Here is a 15,565-nt window from a genome sequence, read left to right as displayed (position 1 = left end):
GTCACCAGGAAAGCACCCCCACACCACCACACCTCCTCCTCCATGATTCATGGTGGGAACCAGGCATGTAGAGTCCATCTGTTCACCTTTTCTGTGTCGTTCAAAGACACGGTGGTTGGAACCAAAAATCTCAAATTTGGACTCATCAGACCAAAGCACAGATTTCCACTGGTCTAATGTCCATTCCTTGTGTTCTTTAGCACAAACAAGTCTCTTCTGCTTGTTGCCTGTCCTTAGCAGTGGTTTCCTAGCAGCTATTTTACCATGAAGGCCTGCTGCACAAAGTCTCCTCTTAACAGTTGTTGTAGAGATGTGTCTGCTGCTAGAACTCTGTGTGGCATTGACCTGGTCTCTAATCTGAGCTGCTGTTAACCTGCGATTTCTGAGGCTGGTGACTCGGATAAACTTATCCTCAGAAGCAGAGGTGACTCTTGGTCTTCCTTTCCTGGGGTGCTCCTCATGTGAGCCAGTTTCTTTGTAGCGCTTGATGGTTTTTGCAACTGCACTTGGGGACACTTTCAAAGTTTGCCCATTTTTTTGGACTGACTGACCTTCATTTCTTAAAGTAATGATGGCCACTCGTTTTTCTTTACTTAGCTGCTTTTTTCTTGCCATAATACAAATTCTAACAGTCTATTCAGTAGGACTATCTACTGTGTATCCACCAGACTTCTACACAACACAACTGATGGTCCCAACCCCATTTATAAGGCAAGAAATCCCACTTATTAAACCTGACAGGGCACACCTGTGAAGTGAAAACCATTTCCGGTGTCTACCTCTTGAAGCTCATCAAAAGAATGCCAAGAGTGTGCAAAGCAGTCATCAAAGCAAAAGGTGGCTACTTTGAAGAACCTAGAATATAAGACATATTTTCAGTTGTTTCACACTTTTTTGTTAAGTATATAATTCCACATGTGGTAATTCATAGTATTGATGCCTTCAGTGTGAATGTACAATTTTCATAGTCATGAAAATACAGAAAAATCTTTAAATGAGAAGGTGTGTCCAAACTTTTGGTCTGTACTGTATATATATATATATATATATATATATATATATATATATATATATATATATATATATATATATATATATATATATATATATATATATATATATATATATATACCCTGAAAGGATTAGTTGGAGCTGGTTATAAAAGTGAACTTTCAAATTGTTTACAGGAAGGAGACAAAGGATTCAACATGACACCTCCCAAGAGAATATCCTGACGAATGAGGAGAATATCTGGGGGGGGGGAACACTTAACCCCATAGGACAAGATAATGAGACTTATCTATACCATGGGCCAGAGACCACTGTGATTGCTCAATTGCCTCAGGGCGACACCCTATTGGGACCTTCCTTTATACTGAACATATATATGTTATGCTGGAATAATAAACACATCTTTCCTGCGCCATTTCTCTTCAAGAGAAGTTCAGTATCTGACTCTGTCTGTCCGATATCAAAGCTTCACGTATACACTTGAATAAGTTAATTTGGCAAGGGATAAGCAAAGGGTTGGGGTCCTTTGAACCTCACTTCCACAATTGGCGCCCAACGTGGGGCACCACACCAGGGCAGACCGAATGAAGGTGTCCAGCTGTGGATCGTGGATGACTGGATGGGCCTGATCACCCCCATAACACGGTAAGTCTAGTTGATTACACTGTAATTACAGACTTGCTTGTGTTTCCAGTCATTCATAGATTAGCAGAGGGCACGAGTAGGTCTGTTGTGGTAATCCTTAAGTGGGGGTAGGTGTGACCCTGCTGGTGTTATCGAAACCCACTCACATTCCAATCCACTGTAACCTTTGCTTATTCTAATTTGTTTTTGTTTGAGACTGATTTAGTGGATGGGCTGTCGTGTGTGACTTGTGAACGGAGTATTCTCCTGGGTGTAATCCCACATTGCATCTCCATATACCTCCTGTTCTTGAGAGAACGTAGGGGGGATGATGTGAGGAAGGTAAAAAAAAAAAACGAGTTTTGCAGTTCTGTATCGCTCCTTAGAAAACGTCCTGTTCTTGGAAGATAGAACGCACGAGGGTAGGAAACAGAAGCTAGGCTGGCCAGCTAGTATCTGCGGTTATTATAAGGAGATTATTCTGTTTCATTGAGTCATACTGACACAAGAATTCACTTTGTCTGGTCCGTCTTTCTGTTTATATTGTGTCAACGTTTGTCAGCCATGCAGAAATTATTGAGACTGTTCACAAAGAAAGTTGGTGTCGAATAACAGCTATACAGCTCACACTCTGGGGGCCGGCCAACAGGGAAGGGGTTAAGTATGTTGCTAGGGTTAAACAGTTAATGGACATTGTAGGAATGAATAGGAGGGGAAGACTTCAGCGGGGGCTGTGGAAAATAGCTTTAAAGAAAAAAAAAAAAAAAAAAAAAAAGGGGGTAAACTAGAGGATACAGGTTTATTATCTGCGGCTATGGCAAATGACATAGCAAAAGAGGGATGGGAAGAGGAAGAGAGAACAGATGATAATGATGATGTATATTACATGTATGTTAAGCCCCATGTTTTTAATGTTGCTTTGAAAACTGTTGAGCCACCACCTTATAATGGCCTCAGGGGGTGGACATGTTCTAGGAGTGATGTGCAAACTTTAGACTCTCGGGAGAATGGTTTACATTGTGGAGTTCATAGACCATCCCCCCTCCCCACTGACTTTGTAGCCACAGCGCCTTCTCTTGACTGCTCCTGGACAGACACGCCACCCAGGTGCCCTCCCACCTTTGGAATGCATGACTCAAAGGAAGTCCCACCCAAAGGTACTTCCTGTGGTGGCCATCTTACTCCACCCGGAAGGCCTGATAACAATGAGACGACAGATATTCCAAAGCCTAATGCCCAATTAGTTTCTCCACCAGTTTCTATATATCCGGTTGTGACTATGCAAGGACAATATTACACCCCACCTCAGCAATCTACCTCAGCATCTCCCCCTCCTCCGACACCAATGTTCCCAGCTCTTACATCACTTGTCCCTCAGTCAGGTGAAGGGGCTCCATCTGTTGCCCCATGATATCAACATGTGGATAATGGGAGCTTTGTGTCGGGCCCCCCAGAGGACTGGGATCCTATTTTTGAGAAAATGATTACCCAGGGACAGACAGGGGCTGGGGTACTAATCTCTGTGGGTATAGGGAACATGGTCACTCAGCAGGTGGATGCTATAGTGAATGCTACCAATAGCCACCTGCAGCACAGGAGTGGACTGGCTAGAGATATTGTTATGGCAGGGGGAGACAGTATTCAAAGGGAAAGTGATAATATTGTACGACGACATGGTTCTTTCCAGCCAGGAATGGTCACAGTTACAGAATCAGGCGATCTACCCTGTAACACTATTATTCATGCAGTGGGGCCCATCTATGACCCTTCCTATCCAGATAATAGTGCACGGATCTTGCGCCAGACTGTACACGCAGCATTAGACATTGCAAACAAGACTGCTGGCATTAAGACTATAGCACTTCCTTTAATTAGCTCCGGTATCTTTGGATACCCAGTCAGAGCATGTGCAAGGGAGCTAGTACAGACAGTGATAGAAGAGGCCTCTAAGCCTTCTTGCCATCTAACCGAGATACGCCTAGTCAGTAAACAGACTGACACTGCAAGGGCAATGAAAGATGCTTGTCAAACAAATGTGACTCCCATCACACCAGTACCAATTAAAAATGATGGGGATGAAGAAGAGTTGCTGCCAGGCCTACCTAGACCACCATCTAATTTAACCCTTAAGCCTATCATACCACCACCTGCTCTTGGCAAACCAGAAACTATCATGTATGTAAAATTCACACCGACTCAGGCCATGACACTCTGCAACCAATTGCCAGACCCAGATAAACAACCCATGCCTTTCTACCGGGCAGTTTTGGCTATTCAGAAGACATACTCAGTTACGTGGCAAGATTTGTCCTCTCTTGTGTCTATTAAAGCAGAAGAAAGAAGTCACTACCATGTTAACGACAGATGAAGAAGATTATCCCATGATGCCCTAAGAGAAGGTAATCTTATCCCCTATGATCATAACATACCCAGCCAGATGTATGACTCCTTTGAGAAGCTAAAAGAAGCCAGCGTATCTGCCCCAGCCTTGGGCATACCTGTTTATATCAAACCCGTCTACCTGTTTGTACACAAAGTCAAGGGACATGCCTCTGGAGTTCTCGCCCAGAAACATGGAGGCAGCATGAGACCCGTTGCCTACTACTCATCAAGGCTTGATCCTGTTGCCAGAGCCGCCCCCTCATGTCTCAGAGCTGTTCAGGCTGCACACTTGCTTCTTGACAAGACGGCTGATGTGATCCTTGGACATGAAACCCGTGTTATGGCTCCTCACGACCTCAAGGCTATCCTTGCTCAGACACAGCCAAGATTCCTATCTGCGCAAAGACATGTCCGTCTTGAGTGTTCCTTTTTGCTTCCTGAGAACATCACTCTCCACAGATGTACAGTACTTAACCCTGCCACTCTGCTGCCTCTTTCCAGGGGGGATGATGTGGACAATTCTCCTCCCGTTAATCTCAGGCCACATGATTTTGACCCAGACAGCCCGAACATAGAAGATCTTCTTGAGCATGATTGCATTGAACAGATGATGTCAGAAGCACAACATAATTTGAAGATCCAAGAAGAGCCCCTCCCCAATCCAGACCTCCAGTTGTGGACGGATGGCTCTAGGTTCACTGATAAAGCAGGAAGATTCCACACGGGCTACGCAGTAGTCACAATGGACCAGCCTGTCTCAGTAGGCCCATTGCCGCCGTCCATGTCAGCTCAGGAGGTGGAGCTAGCTGCACTCACAGAGGCTTGCAAGGCAGGGGAGGGCAAGAATATTAATATCTATACGGATTCGAACTATGCTTTTGGTGTGGCACATGATTTCTGTTATCTGTGGAAGAACAGAGGATTTCTTACAGCCACCGGGACACCCATCAAACACGCAAGTCTTGTAAAAGACCTTTTGGAGGCATTGAAGTTGCCAGAAGAAGTAGCTGTAATGAAAGTCCGAGCACACAGACGCTTGGATACAGAAGAAGCCCTGGGTAATCATTATGCAGATGAAGCAGCCAAGGATGCGGCCCTTCAGTGGTGCCCAGGGAAAGAGACAGCAGAAGTGGCACAGCAGGAACAACAAATCCAAGCCCAAACAATGGTTATGACAAGAAGTCAGAGACAAATCCAAGATCAGAATGAGAATGCACATATAACACCACCATGGACCTTACTATACAAACATCAGGCAGAAGCTGGAGCAGAAGAAAAAGAAGAGTGGAAGAAGTCGGGAGCCAAGCAGGACAAGTATGGCCTATGGATGTTAGGTCCAAGAGTATGCCTTCCACGAACACCATATCCAGCAGCAATCTCATGGGCTCATGGAGCCACACGCTTGGGAAAAGATCAGATGTTCCAAAAGATAAACAAATTATACTTGGCACCTGGAATATCAACACCCATTCTGCGATACACAAAGGCCTGCTTGATCTGTGCAACTTGCAATCCAGGAAAAACAGAGAAGACTCCACCAAAACATCTGGCAAAACCACTATACCCATTTCAGAGAATCCAAGTTGACCATATTCAGATGCCCAAAGTAGGGAAATATGAATATGTTCTGGTAATAGTGGATATGTTTTCAGGCTGGCCTGAGGCCTACCCAGTCACTAACATGACAGCCCGCACCACAGCTAGCTAAGAAACTGATGACAGAGGTTGTGTGTAGGTTTGGGGTACCAGAAGTAGTAGAAAGTGACCAGGGACCAGCATTCACGGCCCAACTCTACTGGGATCTGTGGAGTATGGTAGGAACTAGCTTAGGTCTTCATACGCCTTACAATCCCAAAAGTAGTGAGAAGGTTGAGAGACTGAATGGTACTTTAAAGTCCAAATTGTTGAAGATTAATCAGGAGACACAAATTCCCTGGCCAGACGGTCTTCCCATTGCCCTGTACTCAATCAGAAACACCCCGACAGGCCAACACAAACTGACTCCCTATGAGATTTTGTTTGGAGGAGCCCCAAGGTTTGGGAGGGTATTTCCCCCAAGAGATGGTTGCAGGTAGTGATACTATTGTTAACTATGTAATACAATTGTCCAAAGAACTTGCAATAACACATGCTGCAGTCTTGTCTTATATCCCAGATCCTGACAGTGACGAGCATACTCACTCAATCAAACCTGGAGACTGGGTGGTCGTTAAGAAGCACGTCCGGAAGTCCTCTCAGATACGAGGGCCCATTCCAAGTGATCTCGGTGACACCTACATCAGTCAAAGTCGAAGGGAAGGCCACTTGGATCCACGCTTCACATTGCAAGAAGACCCCAGCACCAGCACAGCCATCAGACTGTATATCCTTTACTGCATTGTTTTTGTGAGCGTTCAGAATCCCGAGTCTCAGGTAGCAATTACTCAGGAAAGAAAGGGGCGTATGTAAGATGTTCGGGGACTCTTGTTGTACCTATATTCCAGATAATGTTGGCCCTACAGGCAAAGTAACAATTGCTCTAAAGAAACTTACTAGTTTATCAGAAGAACTTAAAGAAAATTCAGGGATGAAGGATCCATGGGACTGGCAGAAATGGTTAGTTCAGGTGGGGATGGCGATTCTTGTAATAATGATTATATTAGCGATGATGGCATGTTGTGTTGCTCCTTGTATACGGAAACTAATACAAAAAACTGTGGATCCTATAATGGTAATGACTGATGAGGAAACTAATAACTGGACAGAAGAATCTTTGACAACAATCCAGATTAAACCATCAAGTCTTAAGTAATAAGTCTAAAGGCCCCGTCACGCAGTAGTGATTTCGCTGGCGATCTTGTTGTGTGTGAAGCCTTAACACTTGATTGTGGCATCTGTATAGTTCCCTTGTTTGTCGTGGATTGTGTGTTCGTGTCCATTGTAGCGGACAGGCTTCTCTAGGGAATCCGGCCTCGGCTGGCTCCTCCCACTGGTTGGCTCCTCCCACTAGGGGCGGAGCAGTACGTGGGCGGGTCTGTGTGTCTGCACTTCGGCTGGAGCGTTCACCCACTGCCAGAGGAGAAGGAGCTGTGAGAGCAGGATTCATTTACTTATATCTAGAGTTTATATTATTACATGTAACCTCTAGATTCTTTTGTGTGAAATCTTTGCTATGTATTTCTATAAGTGCTAAGCAGAGAGGGGTCTGATGAAGGGGTTCAAAAATGTTTTTAGGGGGGACTGTTAAAGATAAGATTCTAAAATCTACTAAAAAACATTATATGAAACTCTGATGATGTATACTAAATATCTCTACTTATATTCTGTTATATGTTATCAATCTTGTTTTGCATATATCTGTTATATTGGATATCATTTAGTCATATAACCCTCACTTTAATATATATTATGAAAACCTTGATATATATCAGATATCTGCACTCGTGTGTCACTAATATATATATATATACCCTGAAAGAACTAGTTGGAACTGGTTATAGAGGTGGACTTTCAAATTGTTTACAAGAAGGAGACGAGACAAAGGATTCAACATGAGACCTCCCAAGAGAATATCCTGAGGAATGAGGAGAATATCTGGGGGGGAAACACTTAACCCCATAGGACAAGATAATGAGACTTATCTATACCATGGGCCAGAGACCACTGTGATTGCTCAATTGCCTCAGGGCGACACCCTATTGGGACCTTCCTTTATACTGAACATATATATGTTATGCTGGAATAATAAACACATCTTTCCTGCGCCATTTCTCTTCAAGAGAAGTTCAGTATCTGACTCTGTCTGATATCAAAGCTTCACGTATACACTTGAATAAGTTAATTTGGCAAGGGATAAGCAAAGGGTTGGGGTCCTTTGAACCTCACTTCCACAATATCTCGTGTGATACAACAGCCGGATGTTACACCACATAGATCTATACCGTGTGATACAACAGCCGGATGTTACACCACATAGATATATACCGTGTGATACAACAGCCGGATGTTACACTACATAGATCTATACCGTGTGATACAACAGCCGGATGTTACACCACATAGATCTATACCGTGTGATACAACAGCCGGATGTTACACTACATAGATCTATACCGTGTGATACAACAGCCGGATGTTACACCACATAGATCTATACCGTGTGATACAACAGCCGGATGTTACACCACATAGATATATACCGTGTGATACAACAGCCGGATGTTACACCACATAGATCTATACCGTGTGATACAACAGCCGGATGTTACACTACATAGAGATATCCCATATGATACAACAGCTGGATGTTACACCACATAGATCTATACCGTGTGATACAACAGCCGGATGTTACACTACATAGATCTATACCGTGTGATACAACAGCCGGATGTTACACTACATAGATCTATACCGTGTGATACAACAGCCGGATGTTACACCACATAGATCTATACCGTGTGATACAACAGCCGGATGTTACACTACATAGATCTATACCGTGTGATACAACAGCCGGATGTTACACTACATAGATCTATACCGTGTGATACAACAGCCGGATGTTACACCACATAGATCTATACCGTGTGATACAACAGCCGGATGTTACACTACATAGATCTATACCGTGTGATACAACAGCCGGATGTTACACCACATAGATCTATACCGTGTGATACAACAGCCGGATGTTACACCACATAGATATATACCGTGTGATACAACAGCCGGATGTTACACCACATAGATCTATACCGTGTGATACAACAGCCGGATGTTACACTACATAGATCTATACCGTGTGATACAACAGCCGGATGTTACACTACATAGAGATATCCCATATGATACAACAGCTGGATGTTACACCACATAGATCTATACCGTGTGATACAACAGCCGGATGTTACACTACATAGATCTATACCGTGTGATACAACAGCCGGATGTTACACTACATAGATCTATACCGTGTGATACAACAGCCGGATGTTACACCACATAGATCTATACCGTGTGATACAACAGCCGGATGTTACACTACATAGATCTATACCGTGTGATACAACAGCCGGATGTTACACCACATAGATCTATACCGTGTGATACAACAGCCGGATGTTACACCACATAGATCTATACCGTGTGATACAACAGCCGGATGTTACACTACATAGATCTATACCGTGTGATACAACAGCCGGATGTTACACTACATAGAGATATCCCATATGATACAACAGCTGGATGTTACACCACATAGATCTATACCGTGTGATACAACAGCCGGATGTTACACTACATAGATCTATACCGTGTGATACAACAGCCGGATGTTACACTACATAGATCTATACCGTGTGATACAACAGCCGGATGTTACACTACATAGATCTATACCGTGTGATACAACAGCCGGATGTTACACCACATAGATATATACCGTGTGATACAACAGCCGGATGTTACACCACATAGATCTATACCGTGTGATACAACAGCCGGATGTTACACCACATAGATCTATACCGTGTGATACAACAGCCGGATGTTACACCACATAGATCTATACCGTGTGATACAACAGCCGGATGTTACACCACATAGATATATACCGTGTGATACAACAGCCGGATGTTACACCACATAGATCTATACCGTGTGATACAACAGCCGGATGTTACACTACATAGATCTATACCGTGTGATACAACAGCCGGATGTTACACTACATAGAGATATCCCATATGATACAACAGCTGGATGTTACACCACATAGATCTATACCGTGTGATACAACAGCCGGATGTTACACTACATAGATCTATACCGTGTGATACAACAGCCGGATGTTACACTACATAGATCTATACCGTGTGATACAACAGCCGGATGTTACACCACATAGATCTATACCGTGTGATACAACAGCCGGATGTTACACTACATAGATCTATACCGTGTGATACAACAGCCGGATGTTACACCACATAGATCTATACCGTGTGATACAACAGCCGGATGTTACACCACATAGATCTATACCGTGTGATACAACAGCCGGATGTTACACTACATAGATCTATACCGTGTGATACAACAGCCGGATGTTACACTACATAGAGATATCCCATATGATACAACAGCTGGATGTTACACCACATAGATCTATACCGTGTGATACAACAGCCGGATGTTACACTACATAGATCTATACCGTGTGATACAACAGCCGGATGTTACACTACATAGATCTATACCGTGTGATACAACAGCCGGATGTTACACTACATAGATCTATACCGTGTGATACAACAGCCGGATGTTACACCACATAGATCTATACCGTGTGATACAACAGCCGGATGTTACACTACATAGATCTATACCGTGTGATACAACAGCCGGATGTTACACCACATAGATCTATACCGTGTGATACAACAGCCGGATGTTACACTACATAGATCTATACCGTGTGATACAACAGCCGGATGTTACACTACATAGATCTATACCGTGTGATACAACAGCCGGATGTTACACCACATAGATCTATACCGTGTGATACAACAACCGGATGTTACACTACATAGATCTATACCGTGTGATACAACAGCCGGATGTTACACTACATAGAGATATCCCATATGATACAACAGCTGGATGTTACACCACATAGATCTATACCGTGTGATACAACAGCCGGATGTTACACCACATAGATCTATACCGTGTGATACAACAGCCGGATGTTACACCACATAGATATATACCGTGTGATACAACAGCCGGATGTTACACCACATAGATCTATACCGTGTGATACAACAGCCGGATGTTACACTACATAGATCTATACCGTGTGATACAACAGCCGGATGTTACACTACATAGAGATATCCCATATGATACAACAGCTGGATGTTACACCACATAGATCTATACCGTGTGATACAACAGCCGGATGTTACACTACATAGATCTATACCGTGTGATACAACAGCCGGATGTTACACTACATAGATCTATACCGTGTGATACAACAGCCGGATGTTACACCACATAGATCTATACCGTGTGATACAACAGCCGGATGTTACACTACATAGATCTATACCGTGTGATACAACAGCCGGATGTTACACCACATAGATCTATACCGTGTGATACAACAGCCGGATGTTACACCACATAGATCTATACCGTGTGATACAACAGCCGGATGTTACACTACATAGATCTATACCGTGTGATACAACAGCCGGATGTTACACTACATAGAGATATCCCATATGATACAACAGCTGGATGTTACACCACATAGATCTATACCGTGTGATACAACAGCCGGATGTTACACTACATAGATCTATACCGTGTGATACAACAGCCGGATGTTACACTACATAGATCTATACCGTGTGATACAACAGCCGGATGTTACACTACATAGATCTATACCGTGTGATACAACAGCCGGATGTTACACCACATAGATCTATACCGTGTGATACAACAGCCGGATGTTACACTACATAGATCTATACCGTGTGATACAACAGCCGGATGTTACACCACATAGATCTATACCGTGTGATACAACAGCCGGATGTTACACTACATAGATCTATACCGTGTGATACAACAGCCGGATGTTACACTACATAGATCTATACCGTGTGATACAACAGCCGGATGTTACACCACATAGATCTATACCGTGTGATACAACAACCGGATGTTACACTACATAGATCTATACCGTGTGATACAACAGCCGGATGTTACACTACATAGAGATATCCCATATGATACAACAGCTGGATGTTACACCACATAGATCTATACCGTGTGATACAACAGCCGGATGTTACACCACATAGATCTATACCGTGTGATACAACAGCCGGATGTTACACCACATAGATCTATACCGTGTGATACAACAACCGGATGTTACACTACATAGAGATATCCCATATGATACAACAGCTGGATGTTACACCACATAGATCTATACCGTGTGATACAACAGCCGGATGTTACACCACATAGATCTATACCGTGTGATACAACAGCCGGATGTTACACTACATAGATCTATACCGTGTGATACAACAGCCGGATGTTACACCACATAGATCTATACCGTGTGATACAACAGCCGGATGTTACACCACATAGATCTATACCGTGTGATACAACAGCCGGATGTTACACCACATAGATCTATACCGTGTGATACAACAGCCGGATGTTACACTACATAGATCTATACCGTGTGATACAACAGCCGGATGTTACACCACATAGATATATACCGTGTGATACAACAGCCGGATGTTACACCACATAGATCTATACCGTGTGATACAACAGCCGGATGTTGCACCACATAGATCTATACCGTGTGATACAACAGCCGGATGTTACACTACATAGAGATATCTCGTGTGATACAACAGCCGGATGTTACACCACATAGATCTATACCGTGTGATACAACAGCCGGATGTTACACTACATAGATCTATACCGTGTGATACAACAGCCGGATGTTACACTACATAGATCTATACCGTGTGATACAACAGCCGGATGTTATACCACATAGATCTATACCGTGTGATACAACAGCCGGATGTTACACTACATAGATATATACCGTGTGATACAACAGCCGGATGTTACACTACATAGAGATATCTCGTGTGATACAACAGCCGGATGTTACACCACATAGATCTATACCGTGTGATACAACAGCCGGATGTTACACTACATAGATCTATACCGTGTGATACAACAGCCGGATGTTACACTACATAGATCTATACCGTGTGATACAACAGCCGGATGTTACACCACATAGATCTATACCGTGTGATACAACAGTCGGATGTTACACCACATAGATCTATACCGTGTGATACAACAGCCGGATGTTACACCACATAGATCTATACCGTGTGATACAACAGCCGGATGTTACACTACATAGAGATATCTCGTGTGATACAACAGCCGGATGTTACACCACATAGATATATACCGTGTGATACAACAGCAGGATGTTACACCACATAGAGATATCTTGTGTGATACAACAGCCCGATTTTACACTACATAGAGATATCTTGTGTGATACAACAACCGGATGTTACACCACATAGATATATACTGTGTAATACAACAGCCGGATGTTACACTACATAGAGATATCCCGTGTGATACAACAGCAGGATGTTACACTACATAGATATATACCGTGAGATACAACAACCGGATGTTACACTACATAGAGATATCCCGTGTGATACAACAGCAGGATGTTACACCACATAGATCTATACCGTGAGATACAACAACCGGATGTTACACTACATAGAGATATCCCGTGTGATACAACAGCCGGATGTTACACTACATAGATATATACCGTGAGATACAACAACCGGATGTTACACTACATAGAGATATCCCGTGTGATACAACAGCAGGATGTTACACCACATAGATATATACCGTGTGATACAACAGCTGGATGTTACACTACATAGATATATACCGTGAGATACAACAACCGGATGTTACACTACATAGAGATATCCCGTGTGATACAACAGCAGGATGTTACACCACATAGATCTATACCGTGAGATACAACAACCGGATGTTACACTACATAGAGATATCCCGTGTGATACAACAGCCGGATGTTACACTACATAGATATATACCGTGAGATACAACAACCGGATGTTACACTACATAGAGATATCCCGTGTGATACAACAGCCGGATGTTACACCACATAGATATATACCGTGTGATACAACAGCTGGATGTTACACTACATAGATATATACTGTGTAATACAACAGCCGGATGTTACACTACATAGATCTATACCGTGTGATACAACAACCGGATGTTACACCACATAGATATATACCGTGAGATACAACAGCCCGATTTTACATTACATAGAGATATCTCGTGTGACACAACAGCCAGAGAATGGAGTTGGTTGTCAGTCGGAGGGGGTGGCACAGACCTGACATGTTATGATATGTGGGGTGGAGACATTATTAGGGCCCCATCCCCGGGATTATGTTTGGGAATACCGGAATTCTTTCACATGTTCATGGAGATGTTGTAGAGGGGTGACAACAAGCATAAAGCTACTTGACCTCTGGTCAAGTTTACCCATGAAGAGAACATTTTCAGACTGAGATTTCATCCTATGTTGGATCGGTGGAGAACTCTACTCACTGGAAAAGCCATGTATTGAGGTGGAAGAGGACACAAGAGACTAGAATCGAGTCAGATGAAATGCAAACACCAGTTGGTGGATCACAGAATTATAATAATAATAATATAGTGTCTATTAATCCAAAGCTAAAAGTTCATGGACTGGCTCAGAACTTAGCACTACAGTCACTCACCTTAAATCCACACTTGCCCTGTGCCTCCAGTGGGACAATGGTAACCTGGTCGATTCCTGCCAGTAACTCATGGTGATATTCTTGCAGGAACCGTAGCTCCGACGAGTCCATGAGGACCTCAGCTTCTTCTGGCTGTAGAGAGGTGCTTGCTTCAGTGTTATCCCTTGCCTCCATCATTAGAGCATCTGTTTGTGTCATCTTTTCAGGCGTTTGTGCTTCACGTGGACCCATGTCCGGCTCTTTATGGCCACCGACAGCTGAGGCTTTGGCTTGATTGTCGCACGGCGCCTGCTCTAGACTGTCCTGAACCTCCATCTTCTCCTCTGTTTTTATGTGTATCTGCTGTTCGATGCCATTGTCCTTCACAATGTCTGGAACTCCTCTGTTGTTTTGCTCTGGAGATCCTGTCTCCTCTGTACATGGAGACCCAAGATCGGGGTAGTATGGGGAGACGGTCAGCTGAGAGCTCTGCAGTGAATGTGTTCGGGTCAGAACCCGCGCGGCCACTGAAGAAAACACAGGTAAATGTCAATGTTACATGGCACTAATTATACGCGCATTATCAACGACACCCACATATCAAAGTACCTGTGATATTAAAAAAAATATCCATATATCAGCACTAACGTAGCTAGAGACCATGGAACATTCCACATCCCATAGAAAGATTGGGGAGAGGAAGCTCAGGAGACAATGGTGACAAATATTTGACTCACCGTGATCATCTCCATCCAGAAGCTAATATGAGGCAGTCTAAAGTTCATTGGCTCCTCCTCACAATAGATGTAGATGAAGATTTCATGGCTTAGATCTGCGATTCTACCACCAATTAGATGACATGTTCCATTGCGTCTCACTCACCGTTAACATCATCAAAGGACACTATAGCAGCAGAGTTGTTCCTGAGCATTGTTAGTGAGTTTACACGTCCTCCTCCACTTCGCCGACTCTCAAAATACATCTCCAGGAGGTCAGTGGAGACACTTTCCCCAAAATTCTCCACCAAGACCTCACCACAGAGGCGGACATGCTGAACAGACAGGAAAGATCCTTGCACCGGCCGCTTCTCAACATTTCTTTTCAAGTAGTCAAATTCTAGACAAAAGCAGACAAAT

At 43.4% G+C, this 15,565-nt stretch overlaps 1 protein-coding gene across 3 annotated transcripts in view; it reads right to left on the bottom strand.

The window, feature by feature from the left end:
• The window catches only part of PARP10 (poly(ADP-ribose) polymerase family member 10), a 190,270-nt gene that overhangs the window by 16,913 nt on the left and 157,792 nt on the right, over positions 1-15,565 (bottom strand). For all 3 annotated transcript variants that reach the window (XM_073680119.1, XM_073680116.1, XM_073680117.1), the window contains exons 4-5: positions 15,312-15,545; positions 14,451-14,956 (exon numbers count right to left, since the gene is read on the bottom strand). In XM_073680119.1, coding sequence (XP_073536220.1) covers positions 14,451-14,956; positions 15,312-15,545 — 740 coding nt within the window. The remainder of the gene's footprint in view (positions 1-14,450; positions 14,957-15,311; positions 15,546-15,565) is intronic.

This window comes from Phyllobates terribilis, unplaced genomic scaffold (assembly GCF_046119375.1).
Source record: "Phyllobates terribilis strain yellow unplaced genomic scaffold, ASM4611937v1 Scaffold_4__5_contigs__length_816908805, whole genome shotgun sequence".
Lineage (NCBI taxonomy): Eukaryota > Metazoa > Chordata > Amphibia > Anura > Dendrobatidae > Phyllobates > Phyllobates terribilis.
This window is presented reverse-complemented; position numbering and strand designations above follow the sequence as displayed.